General features: G+C 47.8%; 4 protein-coding genes across 11 annotated transcripts in view; 1 reads left to right on the top strand and 3 right to left on the bottom strand.

Annotated features, from left to right (window-relative positions):
• mmp21 (matrix metallopeptidase 21) overlaps window positions 1-13,445 on the bottom strand; it is a 34,732-nt gene extending 21,287 nt beyond the window's left edge. Inside the window, exons 1-9 of one of the 6 annotated variants that reach the window (XR_015104074.1) lie at window positions 13,300-13,445; window positions 13,086-13,182; window positions 12,137-13,001; window positions 11,721-11,860; window positions 11,507-11,648; window positions 11,170-11,427; window positions 10,844-11,016; window positions 10,464-10,773; window positions 7,238-7,305 (exon numbers count right to left, since the gene is read on the bottom strand). Coding sequence is in view for 2 of the 6 variants with exons in the window: in XM_086138564.1 (XP_085994690.1) it covers window positions 10,468-10,773; window positions 10,844-11,016; window positions 11,170-11,427; window positions 11,507-11,648; window positions 11,721-11,860; window positions 12,137-13,001; window positions 13,086-13,229 (2,028 nt within the window). In the remaining 4 variants the exon portion in view is untranslated. Of the gene's footprint in view, window positions 1-7,237; window positions 7,306-10,194; window positions 10,774-10,843; window positions 11,017-11,169; window positions 11,428-11,506; window positions 11,649-11,720; window positions 11,861-12,136; window positions 13,002-13,085; window positions 13,259-13,299 lie in introns of those variants that run through there. The other 5 variants (XR_015104071.1, XR_015104072.1, XR_015104073.1 and 2 more) reach the window with 5 other exon arrangements.
• uros (uroporphyrinogen III synthase) lies at window positions 13,325-16,370 on the bottom strand. Of its 2 annotated transcripts, none has more exons than XM_086138566.1 (10): window positions 15,890-16,370; window positions 15,724-15,807; window positions 15,552-15,642; window positions 15,360-15,434; window positions 15,002-15,076; window positions 14,765-14,848; window positions 14,553-14,638; window positions 14,379-14,477; window positions 14,135-14,302; window positions 13,325-13,443 (listed from the first exon to the last, which is right to left on the bottom strand). In XM_086138566.1, the coding sequence occupies exons 1-9, from the start codon at window positions 15,950-15,952 to the stop codon at window positions 14,180-14,182; spliced, it is 780 nt and encodes a 259-aa protein (XP_085994692.1). In that variant the 5' UTR covers window positions 15,953-16,370; the 3' UTR covers window positions 13,325-13,443; window positions 14,135-14,179. The 2 variants fall into 2 exon arrangements, with proteins under 2 accessions (XP_085994692.1, XP_085994693.1); XM_086138567.1 differs by lacking the exon at window positions 13,325-13,443 and having other exon boundaries at window positions 13,618-14,302; window positions 15,890-15,963; window positions 16,227-16,361.
• A 285-nt stretch (window positions 16,371-16,655) lies between these two features.
• bccip (BRCA2 and CDKN1A interacting protein) lies at window positions 16,656-18,730 on the top strand. The gene is made up of 7 exons (XM_086138409.1): window positions 16,656-17,026; window positions 17,177-17,251; window positions 17,320-17,400; window positions 17,577-17,663; window positions 17,735-17,922; window positions 18,116-18,272; window positions 18,518-18,730. Exons 1-7 carry the CDS (start codon window positions 16,886-16,888, stop codon window positions 18,686-18,688), a joined length of 900 nt encoding a protein of 299 aa, XP_085994535.1. The 5' UTR covers window positions 16,656-16,885; the 3' UTR covers window positions 18,689-18,730.
• Window positions 18,731-18,739: 9 nt separating this feature from the next.
• Window positions 18,740-23,170, bottom strand: dhx32a (DEAH (Asp-Glu-Ala-His) box polypeptide 32a). 2 transcript variants are annotated; one of them, XM_086138408.1, is made up of 11 exons: window positions 22,625-23,170; window positions 22,257-22,450; window positions 21,806-22,181; window positions 21,502-21,741; window positions 21,221-21,314; window positions 20,921-21,070; window positions 20,309-20,500; window positions 19,925-20,065; window positions 19,653-19,843; window positions 19,387-19,577; window positions 18,740-19,304 (listed from the first exon to the last, which is right to left on the bottom strand). In XM_086138408.1, the coding sequence occupies exons 1-11, from the start codon at window positions 23,030-23,032 to the stop codon at window positions 19,118-19,120; spliced, it is 2,364 nt and encodes a 787-aa protein (XP_085994534.1). In that variant the 5' UTR covers window positions 23,033-23,170; the 3' UTR covers window positions 18,740-19,117. The 2 variants fall into 2 exon arrangements, with proteins under 2 accessions (XP_085994534.1, XP_085994533.1); XM_086138407.1 differs by having other exon boundaries at window positions 19,653-20,065.
• Window positions 23,171-23,246: the final 76 nt, after the last annotated feature.

The following is a 23,246-nucleotide window of genomic DNA, read 5'->3' as shown; positions in this document are numbered from 1 at the left end:
TATTTTCTTCCCTCCGCCTCTTTTTTTGCTCACTATGTGCAACTCTAGTGTGTGTGTGTTTTCTTCTCTTTTTTTTTATCAAGGCGGGGTCTTGGCTCGTTCAAGCCAATGACAGACACCAAGAATCCCCCCCCCCCTCCTCTTTTTATTCATATGGTCAAAGCATCTCAGACTCAAGCAGATTCGCACTTTGACAATCATCCTTTCCTGACAGTTAACAATGCTTTTAGTATACCTGCTTTTTGTTGCAAAATAGCATGTACTTTCACATTTTGAATTGGTGGACTGAGTAACTGAAGTGCAGTGTCATTTTTGATATGCGCGTCTGAAAGCCGTTTTTTGCTGTGCAGTTTTAGGCGAGGATGACATACAAACTATTACCACCTATCATCCTATCCATCGCGGAGGTATCGTTTGAACAATGTGTAGTGTGCACGCCACCGCCCTCGAGAGACACAACATCTGCTAATGAATTATTGACGCCATGTTTCTTTCATTTGGTGGATTTAGTCGCTCCTGCCAACTACACTGATCAATTGGAATTCTAAGGGAGAAGGATCTTCACATTTTCATCATGCTCAGTCGGCGTATCTTATCAAAATAATTTCCCACTGCATTACGGAGTTGTTGTCGAGGTCAACTTTACCCCACCCCCCTGACAAAAGCTGCCCAAAAGTGACACCCCTGTTTCCATGACTTTCTCATGACAGCTCTGTTGCAGTGACAGTTGTTCCTAAAGTGCTCCATACTTTGGAGTCGCGTCGAATAAATAGGAATCGTAATCATCCTAGTCCCTGTAAATTGAAAGTAAATACGTCTTGTAAATTTTACACACCACGGTTAAGAGTTTAACAACCCTACCAGACGTGAATGATTAAAGAAAATCACCAAGGACAGTCGTGTATGTGTGTGTGAGTGAAGCTCCTGTTCACACGCTGGCTGTCACATTGGAGTTTTTCTCCTTGCTCCTCTACCTTCTCACTGTGACATGCCTTCACTCACGACAGGCAACGATGCGCTCTAAAGCACCCATGCCAGCGCACTTGAAGGGAAAATGCCCTTTCAGGTCGGAGGCATAACTCCCGTCGCTAGTTAACTGCACGTCTCAGTTACGCCAGATAACCATCAATGGAAACTAAGGCGCTCAAATTCTTCCAGTCAGTCAAGGACGACTTACGCTCGACTCCAAATTGCATAACGTGTCCACACCCGAAATTCCGAAACACTGAAATGGTTTAAAAAAGAAAGCAAAACAAAGATTTAACACTGTATCTCCACAACTGAGCACGACATAGTTCTTAGTGCTTGCTTGTTTTTCGGAATTATCTTTAAATATGAATGAGGAAAATCAAAACTCTTGCAGTGTCTTTTGATGCTCCGGCGCAACATGCTAACGTCTCAGTGACATTCTCCGCCAATCGTATGAACTCAAGGGCGTTGCCTTCAGCCGTATGATATCTATGCCTTTATGGATGTACGCCACGATGACTCCCTCCCGCCCACTTCCCTCCTCTCATTAATATGCAAATGAGGCTATCATTGTTGCGCGCCAGGAAGAAAGCTGTCATGTCTTTGCTAGTGTTTGGATTTTTTTTTTTCCCCTGGCGAGTGTGTCTTATCTTTGTTTAGCCAAAGAATCAAACATGTAAACATCGCGTCATTAGCGATCTGTCAGCAAGCGATGGCTTTCAATATGCTCGTTTCATTGTTGCTCTCCTGCTGATGGGTGACCAACTTATTTTCATTTCCTGGAGACCCAAACACTTTGAGGGCTTTTTAAAAGTTAAGCCTCTTCAAAAAGCATCCCTGAAAACGAGAAACCTATTTTAACCTTTTTTAAAATGGGATCAAAGAGGGGGACCGATGCAAACAATCAAGGAGGGGGAGGGGGGTTGATTTTGGAGATAAGAGGATTCCGCCCGACTGACGATATGTAATAATTACAAAAATAGTAAAACATTTCATTATTTTAATTTTTTTTTTGGGTTGGTTATCACGTGTTGCATCCAAATTGGGTAAATATTTTGGAGTGGCTGTTGAGTTGATGGCCTCCCCGAAATAGCGGCAATTTCCACGGCGCGGGAGCACGTTAAAACATCCACTGATTGAAAAGGACCCTTTCCAATTACAATGCGCCATTTTCAAAACGACAAGCTGCACATGAAATCTAAGACGCCTGCCACGTTTTATGACTCTCGAGTGCTTTGATGGAAAATGCGCTTTATTATTGCGGCGACACCCAATTTGTTTCCCCCCCGGCGAGCGCTTGTTGTTTATTTTCATAGCCTTATCTTTTACTTGTGACGCGTTGTCGTTCACGAGGAGAGTCGAAGAAATACGCCGTTAACGCTCTCTCGCCCCTTCATGAATCATCACTGACATGAAAATGCGAGCGGGAAATAGACGGCGGGATACGGATGCGGCGTTAACCCCTGCGCCGCCTAGAATCAATGACACTTCCAACAAACATTCAATTCAAAGCAGGAGAGCACACTAACACACCATTATCCTCAGCTTCGGTAAATACATTTATGACTGGAGTCATATTGATTCATGTCTTTGATGAATGAGCTTGTATTGGCACCGTAACAGAGGTGGGACGTTTTCTGTTTGGAAGTCGACGATCAAACGCAGAGACATTTTGACCCTGTCGGCCAGTGGTTTTGCAAACTTCTGAGACCAAATACGAACTAAGAAAATATTTAGCTCTCCAAGTACAACCATAATGATCAAGATTGTGCTGGATATAGCAAAGCAGCCCCAGAGAGGGTTTTTTTTTTTTTTACATTCTCAGTTCTGTTTTGTCTGTACAAAAAGCACTCTGGCACCGTATAAGGGTCACCATGTTGTGAGAGGTTTTACTTCGAGCGATAGTGCTGCCGGGCAGGAGCTAACAGACAGCAGAAATTGGGTCGGAGTATGGCGAGATTGGGGGTGGCGGCGTGCTGGGACACTCAGTCTGGTGTGGAGGTACTGGACACGCACAAAAAAACAAAAGGCCTGCCTGTGCCCCATGGCACAAAATGAACGACTGTCATCTTTTCTGGCCCTCAGTAGCCGAATGCAGTTGACTTAAGAGTGCCCCACATTCACAGTTTTTGCAGTTATGAGCCATCACTCTGTAGATTTTATTTAATTTTTTTGCTTTGCCATTCGGTGTTGACACAGTTTACGCAGAACCCAGCGAAGCCAGATACTGCTGCAACTGTCACAACAGCAGTCCAAGTTTACGTTTTCAAAACGGACTAAAAACAAACACTGAAATGTCATCAGATTTGAGCCACTTGCTCCATCGCCGCGTTAAAACCAAACTCAATGGAGGACGGGTTGAAAAATGGACACCAGCCTTTCAGCACGTGTGTGGAAAAAATCATTACAGCGTGCGCGTCTATGCCAAGCCCGGGCTTGCCGACTTGTTATTGCGCCATTAATAACTTTTTTTTGCGCTGCCAAGCAGACATCATCAGGCCCGCTCGAGGGAGGCGGGAGGGGCTAAATTAAAACCATCAGTGTTACTTTTTCACCGCTTTCCCTTCCCATCACAGTTATTGTGAGTTTGTTTGACCTCCGAAAAGGCTGGGCGGCGGTGTAAAGTTTGACACGTGACTCTCACTTCCAACATATTGGTCGCGCTCCAGCAATTTTCCGCCTGTCTCGCGTCCTGAGGCCTTTTTCTCACTGTAAGTTGCCACTGACGAGCCCATTTAAGTGGGCCTGAGGATGGAATGCCATCATGTGACACGCCCTCAAATTGAAAAAAAAACCCCCGTTAAATTCCAGAGCAGATCAGTCATTTAATGGCTCTAATTCTCCCTCTGGAGTTGAAAAATAAAAAATAAAAAAACGACGAGTCTTCATCGACCTCCCTATTGCATACTGTGGGATGTTGCCACATCTTTCAGAAAGACTATTCTTTCATTTCATTTCTCTCCATTCCACACTGAGGGGAATTGACAGTGACACAAGACTGCTGCGCTGTCAGGCTCTCACACGTAGTGGAGATTCTGCTGACGCATCTTTTTTTTTTTTTGCAAAAAAAAAAAGATATATTTTTTTAAAGCAGCGAACTCAAGTGTTTTACACAGCGGAAACAGACGGTAAAGCGGGAGGAGGGACGGGGATGGCGGGGTCGAAGGATGCTCTTATTGTGCATTCCGGCCACATTCCTTAACTTTAACTTCAATTGGCCTTAACCTTAACTTTAACCAGAATACAATCGGGCAATTGGAAGAGGAAGTGCAGTGTTTTCCTAAGAGCCACCATGAAGAAAAAAAAAACATAATCAAATGACGGTGAAAAATATAGAATATTAGCGCAACTTCCATTCATCCATTTTCCGATCCGCTAATCCTCACAAGGGTGCAATTTGGTGATGCCACGACACTCAAGCCCATGAGGGACGAATTACTCGGTTTCATGATGTCATTATGGTCGCCGTGGAAACCATACACGCCGAAGGAAGTAAGCCGACGTACGAAGGAAGGCGAAGGGGCGGCACTCGTGTCAGGATTGGGAGAGGTGGCACAAAGTGTTAATCTGTGAAATTGGATGAATTTAAATTGCCTGGCAAATGGGATTAAATTGTATCGGCTGCACATGGAAAAGGGGCTGAAAGGAACGGATATGCGTGTTATGCTATTAAAAGAAGCCCCCCCCTACCCTCCCCGCTGCTCCATATACAGTACATTTCAACCGGTGGGAGGTTCAAGTGTCAGATCGAGAGAGATGCAGCGTGGGACGCCAGATGTACACAATGTAAACATTGAGCATGACCTTTGTCTTGAGTTTCTATCCCGCCCACGCATAGGTCACGCCGAGTCAGTTTAACGGCGAGGTAACCGCGAGCCAGGTGATAAGCAGACAAACGTCGTCAACCGGAAACTCACGGGTCAATGAGGGGACGATTTCAAAGGAAAACTGCAGCGCGATGGATGGATGATCACTGGAAAATCATCCACGATCTCGCCAAATAGGGGTGTCACGAAAACCAGGCCAGAGGATAAGAACTCTGTTTGTCATGAGCCGAAGTAATTAACCGGTGCCACCCGGGGTTAAAAGGTGCCGATGGTACATACTAAGCCAGTCCGAGCGGGGCTCATAATGAAATCACATCCAGGGCCCAAACGTCCCTCGCGGCTGTCAATTGAATATCGGCAAGTTGCCGCATTTTTTTGTGGCGTGAACCGTGACAAAAGCATCGGAGAAGAGCATTTGAGATCAGGCTTCTGGTTGTTTGAGTGCGCTTTCCATTTGGATATAGAGCCATTCATGGAGCCAAAGTCGCCAAAATATATATTTAAAAAAATAAAGGGCATCACTACATCGAATGGATTTGTGGCACGTGAGTCGGAAAAAAAAAGCCTCGTCGCCTCGTTAATAGTACACTGCCTGAAACTGATTTGGCCTTCAGTTTGACGTGCATCTTTTATCGGCATTATTCATGTGAGTCAGAGTACAAATGCTATTATGGGGTTTGCTCCGTTGGTAATCTTAAGGATGAATAATAATCCCCGCACCACAGCGCTGTATATAAATTGCGACAAGGGTGTGGCGGTAGGATGCAAATGAAAAACCTTCAAAAAGTGTTCGCATTCGGAGCCAAAATGGCGGGTCAAGTTTTCTCGGCCGACTTTTATAAGCCTCTCATCAGAATCGTCTTATTACTGTATATTGATTGATTTATTGATTTATTTGTGGGATCTGTTTTGTTTTTGCCTCCGCTCCAATTGTGGTGGCACGTTGATTAAAAAAAAGCATGAGGCTCGTTTACACATGTTCACCGCTGAGCAAATATTGACCTTTCCCTCTCTTTCTCTCTCTCTCGCTATGCTGGAGACATTTCTCCAAACGACGGCATCTGCTAACTTTTCCGTTTAATTTCCCCTCCCCGGCGTTAACAGAGTGTTTCTGGCACACGCAGATGGACGTCGGCGTCAAACTGTGAACGAGGCATGTCGGTTTTATGGCATCGGAGGCGATTAAGCTATAAACGAATAAATAAATGAGGGAGGGCTCATTAGAAGACGAGATTGTCTCATTTGAAGGGCGATCAATGAAAAGGGCATCGCATCATAGACTGGGAACCGTATTTCGTTACTTTAGGGCTCAAAATCGCTGCCTCGCTATCAAACAGTCGACAGAAGTGTATGATGATAGTCTAGCGATATCGAGAATGACACCAAGTGCAGACACACACCCCCCGCCCCCCCAAGGCCAGAGTAAAGATTCACTCAAATATGGGTTTATTTTCTTATTCGCCGTTTGTTCCTAAGCAGGATTCATCGGGCGCAACTAGAATTGCCCCGCAGCCATGCTGGGAACCACATTTGGTTCTTGAACTGCTTAAAATGGCCACCTTGTTATCAGACAGAATCAGCATACGAGATGCTGCGGTCTAACGACAACTCGAAGGCAATACAAACGCCTCCCAGGGACAAAGATAAGACACGTCATCTGAAAAGAAAAGGACGTTTTGGTCATTTTTGTGAGAAGAGTAAACAATGCAAGCTGTTATACCTACTGGTGGTGGTGGCGGAGCATTGCTATAGCAACCCCCATTTCCTGGTCATATCTTTAATGAAAAGGTAATGAGAGAAGCATAACAGTCCCGACTTCATTACAGCGGTAAAGATTGGGCAGTAAAAAAAAAGTCAATTAGCGTGTCCGTCATGTGCTGCGTCTACAGTCAGGAATGGGAACAGAAGGTTTCCTCTGCCTAAGCATTCAAAATGAATCTGGTCGGGTATTTTTTTTTTTTTTAAATAAATTTCTCACTTGTCACTGCTCCCAACGTAAGCCTCATTTAGCCTCACAATATTAGGTATGCCTCCATTTACAAACCTAACAATGTCATCTTGTATGTTCTCAGGGGGGACATGTGCAATTTTTTTGCTGTAACAATTGGCCAGCACCTGCTTCCATGGATAATGAGGCTCATCTTTTATTTTGTACGAAAACCGATTGCCACTTATTGTTTGACAGACTTGGATTTTTCCAAGTGGAAGCATCTGGAAAAATCTGAGTAATTGACTCCCCACCCCAAATGTTTGTCATTTTAAACAACCATATAGCTTTGCTTGATAAGTACATTTAGGCCAATGCTAACAAACAATGTAAAACACCATAGAAAGGCTAATGAATAGCATCTGTATCGCAGCGTTATAACCGTTGAGGCAACATATATTTGAACACAAGCCATGGAGCAACACATGTTGACGGATAATAGATCAGTACTTACAGACATGTCTTCTTTATCCTCGGTGAAGAATAGCGCATCTTCCAGGTAGCCACAGTGCGACGTGTGCACTGGAAGGAAGCAAAAAAAAATTGTTTAATTCTTGACATTTTATTTAGTTAAGTCATTATTGTATTTCTTTGCCCTCCCCCCCACCATCAAAGAGTACAGAAGGTGTGCCTTTGACAATCGCTGACTTTTAAGCCCTGCTCCACAATGCACGCTGGTCCAAATGAAAACAAGTCTGTAATTACATGTCCTCCCCCCGGGGAGCAACCATCAAACACCGGAATGAGGAATCTCAATCACGCCGCTGTAATTAAGCATTGTGCAGCCTCATGCGTTATGTAGCTTTTAGCCCCTTGCTAAGTAGCTAATCAAGGCGACGGATTCGCTCGCCCCCCACCACCTTGCCGGATGCATTTGCTAATTGGTCTCGGCGTATCCCGCTCCTGCTCCAAGTTGAACCTTCACCTCTTGCACATCCAAGAGGGCTTCGACGTTGTCATTTTTGAGTGGCAGCTGTGAGTCATGAATTTCATGTACGATATAAAAAGCACGAGTGCCCACATGACTTCGGAAAGTGCATCACCGCCGACCGATAAGGACGGACTGATGACATATGCCCTCCCACATGAGAAAGGAGAGCCACAGTCGACGAGTGTAGATTGCGCGAGACTAATCCAAGTGTCCGGTGAGCGCGTCTATAAAAACGTAACAGGAGGTTGCCCGCCTCGAGTGTATGATGATATAGTTTGCCTTGTTGTTTTCCATCCGCCAGGCTTATAGCCCATGCGCCCTTGGTGTCCCGCCACCCTCCCTCCGGCAAACGGGCATATGGCGCTAACAAATTGTCATGAAGAAAAAAATCCTTCCAAGCTTTGGCCGCGTTTCCTTCCCCCCCTCCCTGCAAATGGAAAGTGTCATGGAACACATTTGCATGGTGTGATGCGTGATGAAATGCTGCTGCAATTGGAACTTTGTTTTATTCACCGCGGTGGGGTAAGAGTTGTCAGAAATCAGGAGTGTCGGACAAGGAGTATTCCGCATGTCACTGTCGGCCAATATGTGCCCTCGCTCACTTGTGTCAAAGCGCTGCAATGAATTATGCACGCTTTTCACCTTGAGGGGCAGTCGGGGTGGAATGACTTCAGACTCTTTGAAGTCAATGCTAAGGTCATAATGCTCAAGTCGACGGCGATTAATCGATGATGTAAATTGACTTTTTTTCGCCCCCCCCAAAAACCCCCAAAACGTCTTCAGTCACTTTCGCCACGCTCCTCTTTTGCAGCAACTTTCCATGAAACGCATCCCGCAAAATCAGGCTGGAATCTGACTTGGGATTTGCACTCTGGCTCTCTCGCATGGAGGTCACGCCTTATTGTTAAAAGAGCGCTCTTGAAAGTTCTAACTTCCTTTTCTTCCCTTGCTTTTTGGATTTTGTTAGTCGTTTGTTTGATCTCAAGATTTGTTTTGGAGGAGTAGCGAGGGGGAGTGGAACACCCGGGTGATGGAGCGCTGAGAAATCGGGAGCGACGTCGCCACCTCGCCGGGCCGCGCTCGTGCCAGGCGTCTGTTTTGTGAGGGAGATTAATGTTGCGTCAGTCACATTCTTTGTGAAAAACGGCTCGCCCGGAATCTAGCGACATTGAAAACCGACGGCGGGGGAGAAAAAAAAATAGAGGAGCCCGGCATTTGGGGGACGCAATGCCAAATTTACTTGACATGTATGGCGTCCCGCTGTTTTCCGCCAGTCAATGCTCGCTTGCCGTCGGTGGCGTCATGAAAGCTGCTCGTGGGCGGGACGTGGCTCGGGTATGCAGCTCTACGCGCCCAACAAGGCAGGGCTTTTATTTTTTCCCAACAAGGCTTTGCTCAGGGGCATGACACATTTCTGAGGGGCTTTTGGATCTCCTGGCCTGATAATTCCTTTAATTATTCAACGCTTTGCTGGCAGATGTAGTGAGGCCATGAAAAAGGAAAAAAAAATCTTGGGGGCAGCACACACGTTGCATGAATTCCCATGGAGTGGACTCTACTCAAAAATAAAGGTGGTGGAAATTCGGACCAGATTACTTGACATTTGTGTCCAACTGTTTCCGACCTCAACTCATCACAAACAATTTGGATTTTTTATTTACAAGGAGGGGCAAAAAAATTCTGAGGTAAACTTAGCAGCGTTACCCCAAACACAAGTTCGTGCAGCATTTCATCACGAGCCACCAAAAACACGAAATAAATGTCGCCCCACCCTCCGCTCCTCCAAAGGATTCCGTAAAAATGGTGATTTGTTTTGTACCTGCGCTCATTTCCTTTGTTCATGAATAATACAATGTCTCCTTCCACTGAAGTGGAGATGAAGCGACCTCTCTTTGCCTTTCATGTGCATCCTCGAAATGCAAACCCCGCACCTGTATGGAAGCATGAGAGGGTCGCGCATACAGACGAGTGTGCGCACGGCTACCGGGGCAGCCGTCCATCCCGCCGTCCCTCCCCACCGCCACCGCAGACTCCGCTCGTGCAGATAAACAGACCCAAAACAAATGAGTCTTTGTCGAACCTTCTGCATGATAATGACACAAACGCAAACGTAGACGCTAACTGGCCATATTCTACCAGATTTCATCACGCATCCATTATGTGACCTTTCCACTCTACGTTTTTTTTTTTAAAGTCTGTATAGTTCGACTGTGACAAAGTGAAGATCTCAGCTGTCATGGTGTTTGTCTTCCTCTGAAATTTGCCTCATTTTCTTTTCATTTCTTTCTCCTTGCAGTCATTGGCGGATACCTCAGCTCGACCGCAGCATTGGGCTTGTGATCCGACTCCCACCGGGGGTCTCACACTGAATTAATAAGTGTTTCGGGTACGTATCGATTCCCCAATCAATGTCTTGTTTGTGTTGCGCCGCACTGGCATGATGAGATTGGAATGGAAACGGCACAGAGAAAAGCAACGGCTCCTTTTTCAGTCACATTTAATTTAAAGGACACCATTTTGATCGATAGTGGCAAAGAAATCACCGGTTCGAGTGGCAAATGGGTTATGAGATTTTTCTTTCAATGCACAAAAGACTTGAGACTAGCCAACAAAATTGTTTTTGTCAAAATTTAAATGGAGTTCATTTTCGGGAATAAGCCTGTCACGAAACGAGGAAAAAAAAAAAACAAGCAAGCGCTGTAAATACTTTAGGATACGTTGTATTATCAATGGATTGACTTCCAAGTACCTCTTCATCTAGTTAGCGTGAGTGCGGTCGGGTGGACGTCGCAGATGTCGAACCAGTGCTGATCCACTTCCTTGTGCGGCAGCAGGCCATTCCGCGGCAGGAAGGGGCGTCGGCGGCGATCGCGGCCGCTCACCACCTGCCAGAAGCGCCGGCCCTTGAAGAGGAAGACGGCGTTGTGTGCGTACGAGAAATAGGCAACGTCGATGTTACCGCCCGGGTGGTCTCCGCCAGACACCGGCGGGAACGCCTTTTGGATGGCTTTCGGAAAACCCGGTGCCACGCCGTTGGACTCCACGTTAAAGGCGTACACCTGTCAGAAGACGTAACTTAAGTTTACGGCCATTTCATGTTTAAATCTGCCGCCGGGATGACATCCTTACAAGGGTGTTTTTGAAGAAGTAAATGCACGAGTCCCTTCGGTCGTACACGGCCGTATCAATGGGACCGGAGATTCCCGGGAAACCCTCGGAAATCTTCCTGGGATAACGGTGGCCCTCCGGGTCCTGTCCGAAGACCTTGTCGTTGTCGCTGTCGTACTTCCAGAACCGAGTACCTGTCACAACAGGTGGTCCAGGACTGATAAAGCATCACACATTGGGAATTCTACCCAGGTTACCTCGAACATGACCACTTAGCTTAAATATTGGAAGATTTTGACAGTCTCTAATGGAGGTGAAAAGTATTGGATGAGAAAGTGGAACTCTACCTTTGAAGAAGTAGACGTCGTCTCGCTTCAGAGACCAAACGTGCACATAGGCGTCCACTCCATCCGCGGGGAGCCCCCGCCAGCCGATCCGCAGCGGCACCGGGTCGCCGTAGCGCGTCCGGTTGTTGCGGTTCTCGTACAGCCAGTACCAGCCCTGCCTCATAAAGTAGGTGTTGAAACGGACCACCACTTGGCCGTAGGGGCTCCTCTCCCGTCGGATCCAGTCGAACGCGGTGCTGAAGCGGCCCTTGCAGGCGCCTGTGGGCAAGACCCAAACGTGGGTCGAATCGAGGACTTCCCGTGCCCGTTCGAAACCTGGACGGCGGGCGATGCTCACCGTAGAGGTTCTGTATGGCTTTCCTGTCCATCCAGCCCATTTCAAAAGCAGCCTCCTGGGGCAGGTAGCTGGGCTGCATGATGGATCCGGGTCTGTAGATGTGGGGTAGCCCTAAAACGTGTCCGATCTCGTGAACTGCCACCTAAAAAAAAAATGTCCGGGCAGGATGTCAGACCCACAAAGATTGTGATCCAGGTGTTCCCTGGACACTCACCTTCAGGAGGCTAATTCCACTGCCGGTGTTAGGTGCTGTAAAATGTTCGTCGTCATCGAAGTGGATGTCGCCCAGAAACCAGGCGTGAGCAAACTCTTGACCGCTGCCATCAAACCTCTGATTGCAACCAAGATGTCTTCCTAGGTGCCACACAATTTAATCACATGATGTTCTGTAGTGTGTGGAACGCAAAAATTGTTCTGCAGTCAAATGGCTCAAAATGCCAAAGAGGCAAAAAGTCTGACAATCCGCAATCCCAAACGGGATCTTCCTATCTCTAGTTTTCCTTTGTAGAATAGTTTTCCATCAGAAAATTGTTAACCGCCAAAATAAAACTAAAAACAAACATGAAAAAAAAAAAAGCTCAGTGGCAAAAGTGGCACCCAGTTTGTGTTGAACAAGGCGTTTTGCCCCACCTGTGCCAAAGCCCAGCCTGATGTCGATGTCCTCCAGCGGTGACCCGTTGTCCTCCATGAACTGGAGCGGTGACACCTCGCTCCACATGCGGAAGGCCAGCCTGAAGATGTAGCGCTGCTCCTCGATGGACAGCTGATTGCTATAGCCTTCGCCCATCAGCCGCCACCTCAGGACGTTCTTGCTGAAGGCCACGTGGCCCATCTCGCTCAGGTCCCTCCTGTGCCGCCTGCGCTTGGTCACCAGGGCGGCCAGGTGGCGTTTCCTGCGTGTCACCGCTGGGCCTGACCGCATTTTCGCCAAGTGGTAATCCCGGGAGGAGCTTGTCGTGAAATCGGCGCGGAAATTGGTGGCGTTGGTGTCAGAGAGAGCACTTACCGTGCCGTTAACGTTCACCGGGTCTGTTTCAGAGTCATTAGCGACACGAGGGGGTGTGTCGCTTGTTGTGTAGTTGCTGTCAGTCTCATTGAAAGTGTCTAAAGTGGTGCTGTTTTCAGCATCCAGGGCCAGACTCTCCTCAAGTTCAGGTCCAGGAATGGACACTTCCATAGGGTCCTCCGGTTCCTGCTCCATTTCCTTGTCGGGGACGCCACACCTTGGCTTGTTCATGGCCTCTTTGGTGGCGTCGTCAAAAGCGCCAGTCACTGGAAGGCCAGACAGCCTCTGGAAGTCTTTAAGTGCTGCAGTCAACGCTTGGTTTTCTCCTTCTGGAGGAGGGCGATCCCTGAAATGAGGCACCGTGGTGCCCTCCTGGATGCTCGCTTGGAGGTCGTCAAGGAAATCATTATTGTCGTCGAGATCCTCATACCTGTCCCGCGTCTCCTCCCACCTCACTGGCTTCATGAAGCCGTATCTCGATAGGAAGAGCTGATCAAGACACGGATGAATCATTGTCATGGGGATTCCACTCCACACCTACGTTTGTTTTTTCATGATTTAATATACATTTACCTCTGCTGTGTATTCGTCCGTTATGGTCTGAGCTTGCTGGGCGTTGAACATCTGCAAATCCGAGTGATCGCGATGGTGGAAAAGCTTCTCGCCGGTGCTGGTCCAAAGAAGCAAAGAAGTGATCAGCTGGATGGAAGTCAGCATCGTGATGGCGTTTCAGGTCTGTTTGCCTGCTGGAAAAAAAATGTTGGCTGTGTGGCTTTATAGGACCAACCGGCACAGGTGCGCTCACCCGGACGGGGAGGGCGTCCCACGGCGTTGTGTGAAAAGCAAACACAACTTGTTAGCGACAAATTGTGCGGATATGCCGTGCTGTATAACGCTCCGGTGGTTTCCAATGGACTTTGAAGAACACCCACTTTGAAGAGTGAAGCAAAATGAATTAAGAAGACCACACAGACAACAACAACAATAAAAGCTTCACCATATACTGTCGATGAATAGAATATAATGTCCACCTAGATGTCATGGTTTTGGGATCCAGTGCAAATTAATACAATTGACAGACAAAACTAGCGAGAATAATTTCAAATGGACATTCACAGGACACTTTATTAGGTACACTTGCAGGGTGGGGAACCTTTTTCCTTTTCCGGTGTGACCAATTTACATAAAATCCGTCAAATTGAAAACACCAAAATGTATATTTTGGCAACAAATTACCTTTTGGGCTAGTGAACACACTATACTGACCAAATCTTGCGAAAATTGGGATCCTGGCAAATAATACACTATTTTAGATGTACAACATATTACAGCACACAAACAAAAAAAGATCTGTGAATAGGTGAATCCATATGTAGCAAATCACAAAAATGTACGGGGACACTAGTTACTAAATATTAGTGGCCGTCACAATTGTGTCCAATTGACGGAATCCCACACACACATTCAACATGACAGGATCCACAAAAATCTATGTAGAACCTATGCTGTGAAACGCACAGGTGCTTGGCCATTTTGGTTTCACGGTGACATGAACTGCATCTGCCTTTTTGTCCATATCTGACCATAGTCCTCCTCAACCAATTGATAACGGTTAGGTGTACCTAATAGTGTCCAGTAAACACACTTGACCGATAAAGTTCAGATGGTCATTTTAGCGCTTTGCTGATGGCCTCCGCCAGGTGCTGCGGCGTGGGCTTCTCGGCGGTGCAGCTGACGCTCAGACCCTCCGCCAGCATGGCGTCCCGCGTGGTGGGCCCGATGGCGGCCAACTGCACAAAAGATTTGTCATTTGTCTTTTTGCAGGGGGGATTAAATTGTGCATGTTTGTCGCACATCCAGATTTACCTTTATTTGCGGAAGCTGCTCACCGGCCAGCCCAAGCAAGGCCTGCAGACAGAAGTTGACTCCCGACGGGCTGAAGAAGGCCACACTTGCTGGGGGGCCCTAAGGGTGACAAGCAGGAATTCCCAACCACTGTGCCTTGATATATTGCACAACATAGCATGAGTTATGTTTGACCTGTGCAGCAAAATAGTCTGTAAGATTCTTCACCACGTCAGGATGCACGGCTGTTTGATAGACAGTCAACGTCTCGAGGGGAACCCCTAGTGGACGAGTCAGGTAGTGATCATCACAGGTTCCACTGTAGTTCAGTGACTATTTTCGATTGATACATCCTTTTTACCCATCTGCTTTAAATATATATCTACTCCATAAAAAGGACATTTTACCATTCTCCCTCAAAGCCACAGGCAGAACTTCTCTTTTGATGGAGCCACAAGGGAAGAAAAGAGGGAGGATACCGGTGTCCTCTCCTACATAGAGAAGGAAGTGTGCCAATTTGCAGTACTTGTAATTAAGGCAACTTGACGAATCACAATCCTTCGGATTAATGTCTTATTCGGATCAAGTAACTTGAATTAATCAATAGATAACCCAGCCGTTCTTCTGAAAGCACGCCACCGTACGTTCAATGATGACACGCGACAGGACTTCCGCCGTCCCCGCGTCCTCACCGAGTGGGTTCAAGCCAAGGCGGCGTACTGCAGGGAAGACAAAGAAAGAAAAAAAATAAAACTTTTTTTCCCCATCATTTTCTATTTAAGTCAGCAACAGTGAATCACGTCCTGCCACTTAGAACTACCAGGTGCCTTGTTGACAAACATGAGGAAAAGGTCTATAGGTCGTAAAAGAACAACAAAAGAAGGTGGGACACACTTCAGGAAGGCACCTAACCTGTTCGGAAACAAAAAGAGGGAATCGCAACAAGTTGTCACCTGTGCTAATGGCACCTCGCGTGTTCATGTCGGTGGCAGGTGACTTTACCTAAGGCAGCCGTCGCTTTCCCCACCACATAAACGGACTTTGCATTCCACTTGTCTTTCGCTATGCGCTCCCATTCTGTAGAAAAAGACACAAAAGCGTAGTTTTGTTCCACTTGTGTGACAGTTGTTGCATTGTTTTTCACATTTGAAACAGGGCTGGGTTGTCCATATTAAGTTCTCCATCTGTTTTCACCTTCTCTTCTGTCCCCAAGACACATCTTCACTGCTTCCACTGCTCTTGGGCTTGTAAATATAAGGCCACCATATTTTTCCGTTTGGAAAACCTTTGGGAAAGATAGGAATTGTCTTTAATGTAAGAGGACATTCAAAAGAGACTAAATTGAGCATACAAAATGGCTGGTCACCTTTTGTGATAAGGTGTTTAGTGAAACAAACTTAAACGATAGCACAGGTAGAAGGGTTGCTCGCAGGCCAACGTTCGTCATTTCCTGTGGTATTATAAAAATAGACAAGCATTAAAATATGACAAAATAATGAGGGTTTGTATTGATATTGTTTTCGTGCCTCTACCTGGTTGTAAGGATCAGACCCTTGGTCTCCATCATTTGGCTCTTTCAGAAGCAGCACGTTCATCTTGAGAAAGACTGTAGAAACTATATATCATAAATTATTGAGAATATACTGGATATTTGTGGGAAACTGAATGGAGCCGTCATAAAGAATTCAGTGAAGTGAGAACGGAGGGCGTGAATGCACACAAACCCAAACTACACCCAACTGTCAGGTTGCTGATAACAACGTAGCTTGGATATATCATTTTGGGTGATACTAACCACTCACAACTTATTCAATAAAGCCACAAAATTCAACGAGGTGAAACCACCTAGTTACATTACCCGTAACGTACCATGGCGTCTGCGTTACACTACGGTCGCAAGGATAACATTATTCTTAAAATGTTTTTTAAGACCTTTGTTGGGTTTTTACCCAACAAATGTTGCTAGCGTGATTATACAGCTGAGCACCTATAGCCCGCTAATTGTACAGGGGAGTACCATTAATTTAATGTTGACTAACGTATTTCTCCCAGGCATGACTTGTGCGTTGCAGCTAATGGGTACTTTAAAAAAAAGTATGAATCGAATTCTCTAAGACTCAAGAACAAATGTGTAACTTCAAATTGCGGATGAAGCGCAGTTTGAATAACCGTCACCCCTGCGCGATTGGTTTATCCCAAGTCGCCATTGACCCCGACCGAGCTACCGCGAGGCAGTAGGGCCGAAACACATTTTGAGCCCAAATGGCGTCTGAGTAAACAAGTTTCCTCCAAATTTTCGCGAAACTTGTAATGTGAAAAGTCTGTAACGGGGCAGTTCATTTAAATATTGAATAGTGTTTAAGTCACTTGTAAATAGGGTGACTGTTGATGCACCGCTGCATATCACGGGTGAATGCAAACCCCCTTCGTTCACGACTGCTTTATTACATTTGACAGCGAGCCATTGGGGTTCTCCGCCACGCCCACCCCTGGCGGATCGACCCACACGCTCGGTGCATGTTTGCAGCATGGCCTCGTCGGCTAAGAAGAGGGCGGTGGGTCTAGGGAAGAATCCCCGGGAAAGCGATGAAAGTTCGGACAACAGTCTGGGGAGAGACGGCGATTCCTCCAGTGAGGACAACGAAGCGTCTGAAGAGGAGATTAACGAGGTGGGGATGATATTTTAGAGTGGGCTGGGTGAATGCTATGTTGCTAACGCTAACACGGTTGTATGATAACAGTGCGTGACTAGACTTGTATTTGACTAGTTTGTGCAACTTGTAAGTGCATTAAAATAAACAGAAGTCTTTGCTATTCAGGAGGTGACGGTGGACTTCGAAGGGCACGCCGTTACGCACAACGACTTCAATGGCATCAAGAAGCTCTTGCAGCAGGTTGGTTGCATTCAAAATAACGAAAACAAAACAAAGTGTCTTAAAGTGGTGGTTTGCTGCGCTCCAAGCTGTTTCTAAAGGCTCACGTCAACACGTCAGAGATGACCGACATCATTATCCAGCAGAACCACGTGGGAAGTGTCATTAAAGTAGGTCCACTTTTAGACAAAAAGATTATTTTATACTTATTTATCCATCCAGCGGGGTGGTGCAGCCTATTCCAGCTGTCTTCGGGCGTGAGGCGGAGTACACCCTGAACTGGTCGCCAGTATACTGTATCTTTGAACTTGTCTCGACAGTACAGTGTATTATTTTTATTTCCAAGCAAGCAGAGGTGCCCGAAGACAGTGACGATGACGACCCAGATGAAGTGTTTGGCTTCATCACCATGCTGAACCTCACAGAACAAAAGGCAAGATTCTCCGTCGTCCGCTCCCAACAGTGTCGTCAGGCTTGTGTGACGTGTGTCGTCATCGTGCGCAGGGCGTGCAGTGCGTGGAGCAAGTGAAAGAGCTGATCCTGGACCAGTGCGAGAAGTGCTCAGGTCGCGTCGCCGCCGAACAGCTGGAGCAGATGCTCGGCGACACCGCCAAGCCCGTGGGTCTCCTGCTGAGCGAGCGCTTTGTCAATGTGCCGCCGCAGATCGCCCTGCCGCTGCATAAGCAGCTACAGTGAGTTGCTGAACTTACATAATGTGTATGGGGATGGGGTGGGGGCGCAATCTTAAAATGAGTCTCAATTTTGGGAGAAAGACCTATAAGTGAAAAATCCTTTTTATTATAAATAATATTTCAATGACAATATTTTTGGGTGGAGGAAGAAAACGATCCCAATCAAGTGTTCTAATTGCCTTTATCTTGATAGGGAAGAAATCTCTGAAGCGGAGCGGACAAACAAGCCCAGCGGGAAGTACCACTACTGCCTGATGATCAGCAAGACCTGCAAGGAGGCCGGCAAGGCCATTCCCGCCCCCAAGGACAAGTACACATTCATCAATGCTGAGGAGGAGTTTTTCTATGAGGTGCTGAAAACACGGTTTGGCTTGACTTGCAAGTGCTCCCGACTAGCTATTTTTTTTCCTGCTTGTGAGCTGTACTTTGATCCATTTCCCTTAATTCCACCTTGGAAAAATTACTTTGATTTGGATGATTAAGAAGGTACACTTGGTGTCAGTTAAAATTATGACAGGCAATTATGCTATCGGGCTAGTTAACAAACCTTTGCCGAGGTCAAACCTGATGTACATTTTCCAATTTCTTCTCGCAGCATGCCGTCTCCACGTTCCACTTCTCGGTGCAGGACGACGCAGACTCGTGCCTGAGCGGCCGCTGGTCCTTCGATGACGTTCCCATGAAGCCGTTCCGCACGGTCATGTTGATCCCGGTGGACCGGATCCCCGCCATCATGGACAAACTTAAAGAATATCTGACCGTGTGACGACTGGTTGCATCACAGAATAAACGGCGGGGGGGGGGGGGGGGGGGGGGGTTCACCACATCCCGGGGAAAAAAACAAACAAAATGGTCAGTCATTGTAAAGATTTAATGTGGTTATGTGAATGTGCAGCAGGATGGGGGAGGAAACCTATGGAAGGACTCGGAAATTGTTGATTATACTTTTACCATCATGGTTTTGGGACTTTTTAGAGGATTTCAGAAAATGTACTCGACTCAATTCAATTTTCTACTCCGTGTTTACAAAACTATAAAAGTCTGGTGATGATGAAGGCAAAATAAACTGGACTGATTAGTCTGCAATTAAATTTCTTACATCATGCTCTCCGAGTCCTGTTTGACAAAGATTTTGTTTTTCCGACCACTCCGTTGTACCCATTTGTGAAATCGTGTCATTTCATATTAATAAGCGTCACTGAATGGCACAGCGATCGGTCGACTGCACGTTGCCGCCGCTCTCGTTCTCGAGAGCATTGCCGCTGGCTTTGTGTCCGTCATCTTCACGAGTGGCGTGCGGGTCCAACATGTGCTGCAGGATCTCTTTGCTCTCGCTGTGGGGCAGGTTATAAAAGTAGTAAAGCGGCGCCATTTGAGTGAATCTACGACAGGGAGACCAAATGAAAAAAAACTAAGCGTCTGACGAAGATGATTTGATGGTGGCGATGAATCGCAAAGACTCACACTTGGGGTGAAATCGCCGTGACGATCCTCATCCAGTTGTTGTCTGCCAGCGTGTATTCGTGGAACAGCACCCACTCGGGCACCCCCGTCTGGTCGAAGCGCGGCCCGTAGACGGATCGCGGGTGCACCTGGGCCACGTGCTTGTGCGCCAGGATCAGGTAATTTCCTGAGCCGTCCACGTCCCGAGCCACCTTCAAGGCCGCGGCGAAGGGAGGGGGACTCGAAAATAAACATTTGCGGAGAATTGTGGGATTTGGGCAACGCACCTGCATGAAGAAGCCCGCGAGCAGGGCCCGCTTCAAGTCGGCCGAGTTTTTCCCTGTGCCAAACGCCGGTTCCGAGACGGGCAGCTCGATGCGGTTCAGCGTGTCGGTCAGCTCTGCCCTGATGCTCTCCGCCATCCGGAGGGCCGAATAGTCCAGGAAATTGTCCCGACACCATTTTTCAACACGGACGTCTGCAGGGAAAACTGAAAATCGTGAAATAAAACAAAACTGGGAGAAATACGCTTGGCTCAGAATTTGACACCGCGTCTTACACGGCTCCTTTTGGCTTCTCTTGAAGGCGTTGAAGACGTTAATGAGAGTGAAGTGGTCGCCTTCTTGGTGCTGGAATTTCCAGTGACGATGCGAGGCCTCGTGGCTCAATCCAGACGGAGGCTCCAGGAAGCAGGTCGGAGCTGAAGGGAAGAAAAACACACGAGCTGCATGTGAGTTGTGCCATAAAATAATATGTGATTGATCGATTATGATTTGGGTTACTGGCGTATTATCGTCGTGTCTTTGTAAATTCCTGAGGTCTCCGAAGGCTCCATCATATCGATAAGAGTGATTGGTGGGGAAGCAGGAAGCGAGTGGGCACACCAATCAAATTGGCGTCAAATGTATTTTTATTTTTTTTCGTAGCTGAATTCGGCAGCTACCTGAAAGCATCGCCGCGACGGTCAGCATCTCGCTGACGCAGTCGAACTCGCAGGAGGCCAGCAGCGCTTTGGCCAGCTGAGGCTCCAGGGGGATTTCGGACATGACGATGCCGATCTCGGACAGGTTGCCGTCATCATCCAGAGCGGCGAGGTAGTCCAACTCCTCCAGGGACTGCATGAGACTCTCGGGATCTGTGGCGAGGGAGCAGAAAAGCCCCCCCCCCCCCGAGAGTCAGGACCCATGAAAAGCTCCATGTTGAAATACAGAGCGAAGTGTGAGGAAGCGTATGCATAATGATTGACACCAAGATCGGCCACCGAAGAGCCAAATGGGGTAACCGGCCAATCGCGGAGCGTGAGCACCTCAACGTTGTTTCCTAACAAGACAAGAACGTCTGCGTGATCACTAACGAGTTGTCCCACTTTTCACCCGACAGTCAAAACAATGCCGGGCAGCCCGGCTCATGCCGGCTTGGGTCAGTTACGCCTCAACGGGCCCAAACAGACCGAGTTCAACGGAGAACAAAAAGGCCCCTCCGTGGGAACCAAAGCACCTCTCGCAATTTGCTTTTCCTTCCAGACAATTATCAAGGGTTTTCCCGCCAAGCTCACCGGGTCGGTCGATGAACTCGCAGTGGCCCAAACCTCCGATTTCCATCCTCTTCAGGAAGAGCACGGTGGCCGTGATGTTGAACTCCAGGATCTGCGGGGATCTCCCTGCGGGAAGTTGGCTGTCCGTCGCGTATAAACAGAGACATTTACCTGCGGTGGAAAAAAAAATTGTTTGAAACCAGGACAAGAAGTTCAGCCAGAGCACTTTTCTTCCTTTTTAGACAAGGTACAGCCTGACGAAATGAAGCCCCCCCCCCCCCCACACACACACACACTTCAACGTAGCCGCTTGCTATGTACCTGCTGGTCGGCACATCTTTCTGCGTAGTTCTGCCTGGCAACGACTGATGGGCTGGAGCACCTCGGAATTGGCTCTTATTCTCGGATTGTACACCTGGCAAAGTGAAGAACACCAACTCTGACTCGCGAGAAGTGAAAAGCGTAGGAGCATTGCAATTTTTAGGGTAGCCATTTGTAGGAGTCGGACGAGATGCTAGCATTTGCATTGTGGGCCGTGGGGAGTAAGTCACTCGCTCCAGAACCAACCTTGATGGAGGTAATAACCTGTCATCAGAGATTACCATTTTCTTCTGGACTCCGCAGTCGACGACAAAGTTGACAGACTCCGCGGCGCACCACGCATCCTCTGCGTGACGGGTGGCAAGGAAAACTCTCCTGATTTTTCGACACGTTCCTCCCTCATCTGGCGGCGGCTCAAGAACACCCCGGCCAGGAAGCAGGACCGCGGGCAGCATTTGGCCCAGGTGTGCCCCTAGTCTGGTTCCTTCTTTCTGCAGGATGCTGCGGGCGCAACGCACCTCCTGCGGAAGGAGTCAGATGTCACACTGTCCAAAGATAGCCGTGCCATACTTGCGCCAAACGGACCTCCTCCGATGCCAAAAAGACGACGACGTCGCCGTCCTCCTTGGCGCGGTGGATCTCCAGAACCAGCCTCAAAGCGGAATAGAAATAGTCTTTTTCTTCCCCGCTGTGCACCACCTCGGGGAGACTCGCCGAAGCTGAGTCCAAGTTGAGGATCGGGGCTCTGCGGAGGTGATTCCGAAGGCTCTCTGTCAGGGGCGGTGCGGTGAGGACCACCACCCGGAGTTCAGGCCTGTGCACAAGGATGTCCTTTAAAAGTCCCAGCAGGAGGTCGGTGCTCACCGTCCTCTGGTGGACCTGGTCAATGACGATCACGCCGTAGTGCTCCAGAAAAGGGTCGGACATCATCTCTCTGAGCAAGATGTCATCGCTGCAGTACCTGAGAACGTGCCCTCAAAGGTTCGACCAGGTTTCTACTACACTCGGTGTGCATCCGAACGGTTGAGTGACTGACCTGAGAAGAGTGTCGGAGCAGCAGCACGTCTCCCGGCCAACGCTGTAGCCCACCTCATGGCCGACGTTCACGTCCATTTCGTCTGCCACGCGCAAGGCCAAGTCCACGGCCCGCTGCCCGCAAGCCTGCGTGCACACCACCGTGCCAAAGCGGTAGCGGGCCGACAGGCACAACTCTGCGCACCACTGAGGGATCTGTAGATTCAAGAAAAAAAAAAAAACTGAATGGCAACATTTGCATCTGGTTTGGATATTTTAAACAAACATTCTGTTGGGACTAAATTTATAATTCACTGTTAAAGTAACAAGCGACAGCTATCATTTTTGGGGGGCTGCTGTTTTGGTGTACCTAATAATGTGTCCACTCACCTGCGTGCTCCCGCCGGCGTCAGCGTGCGCGCACACGACCAGCAGTTGCGCGCGAGCGAGCGCGTCGTCGAAACGTCGCCGCAGCGTCCATACGGGCAGCTTTCTCCTCTCGGCCAGCAGTTTGTAGTATCGCGACGACAAAGGTAAACCGTCGAAGCGGTTCAGCTCCAGCTCGTCTCCGAAGTAAAAGGGAGCCTCGCCGGCCCGTTCGGTCGCACTTTGGCACGTCTTCTGAGCATCGTTCGTGGGATTTTCGTTGCAACTCATGATGCGTTCAGTGCAAGTCCGAAATGTCAGCGTTACTGGTTGACGTGACGGAGGTGCTCCGTCCTCCCAACTGCACACGATGGTCTGTCCCGACTGACAATGAACGCCCCACCCCCGCTTTGCTGTTGCGTGCGTTCTCATTAATTACTATTCAATCAAGCATCTTTAACGCCATTATGAACGTATATATGTGTCAAAATCATTGGCAAATATAAACACGCGTTCATGAGAAATGCTACTCTTAGTTTGCTTTGGTTCATATCAAGAAAGGTGTATATATTTTTTTAAAAAAGGCTGGAATAAATGAATGTATTTTGAAATGTTTGCTGCAGCATTTCTTAAATGAGACTTTCAC

The sequence above is a fragment of the Hippocampus guttulatus genome, chromosome 19 (genome assembly GCF_054856545.1).
Source record: "Hippocampus guttulatus isolate MCC_2025c chromosome 19, RoL_Hgut_1.0, whole genome shotgun sequence".
Taxonomy (NCBI): domain Eukaryota; kingdom Metazoa; phylum Chordata; class Actinopteri; order Syngnathiformes; family Syngnathidae; genus Hippocampus; species Hippocampus guttulatus.
This window is presented reverse-complemented; position numbering and strand designations above follow the sequence as displayed.

Coding starts and splice junctions, on each gene's coding strand:
- uros (XM_086138566.1), bottom strand. CDS start 15,952: ATGAACGTGCTGCTTCTGAAAGAGCCAAATGATGGAGACCAAGGGTCT. Junction 15,808..15,889: donor GGTCTGATCCTTACAACCAG/GTAGAGGCACGA, acceptor ATAATACCACAG/GAAATGACGAACGTTGGCCT. Junction 15,643..15,723: donor TAAACACCTTATCACAAAAG/GTGACCAGCCAT, acceptor TCTTTCCCAAAG/GTTTTCCAAACGGAAAAATA.
- bccip (XM_086138409.1), top strand. CDS start 16,886: ATGGCCTCGTCGGCTAAGAAGAGGGCGGTGGGTCTAGGGAAGAATCCC. Junction 17,027..17,176: donor CTGAAGAGGAGATTAACGAG/GTGGGGATGATA, acceptor TTTGCTATTCAG/GAGGTGACGGTGGACTTCGA. Junction 17,401..17,576: donor ACGTGGGAAGTGTCATTAAA/GTAGGTCCACTT, acceptor TTTATTTCCAAG/CAAGCAGAGGTGCCCGAAGA.
- dhx32a (XM_086138407.1), bottom strand. CDS start 23,032: ATGAGAACGCACGCAACAGCAAAGCGGGGGTGGGGCGTTCATTGTCAG. Junction 22,182..22,256: donor TGCTCCGACACTCTTCTCAG/GTCAGTCACTCA, acceptor GCACGTTCTCAG/GTACTGCAGCGATGACATCT. Junction 19,305..19,386: donor ACGGCGATTTCACCCCAAGT/GTGAGTCTTTGC, acceptor TCCCTGTCGTAG/ATTCACTCAAATGGCGCCGC.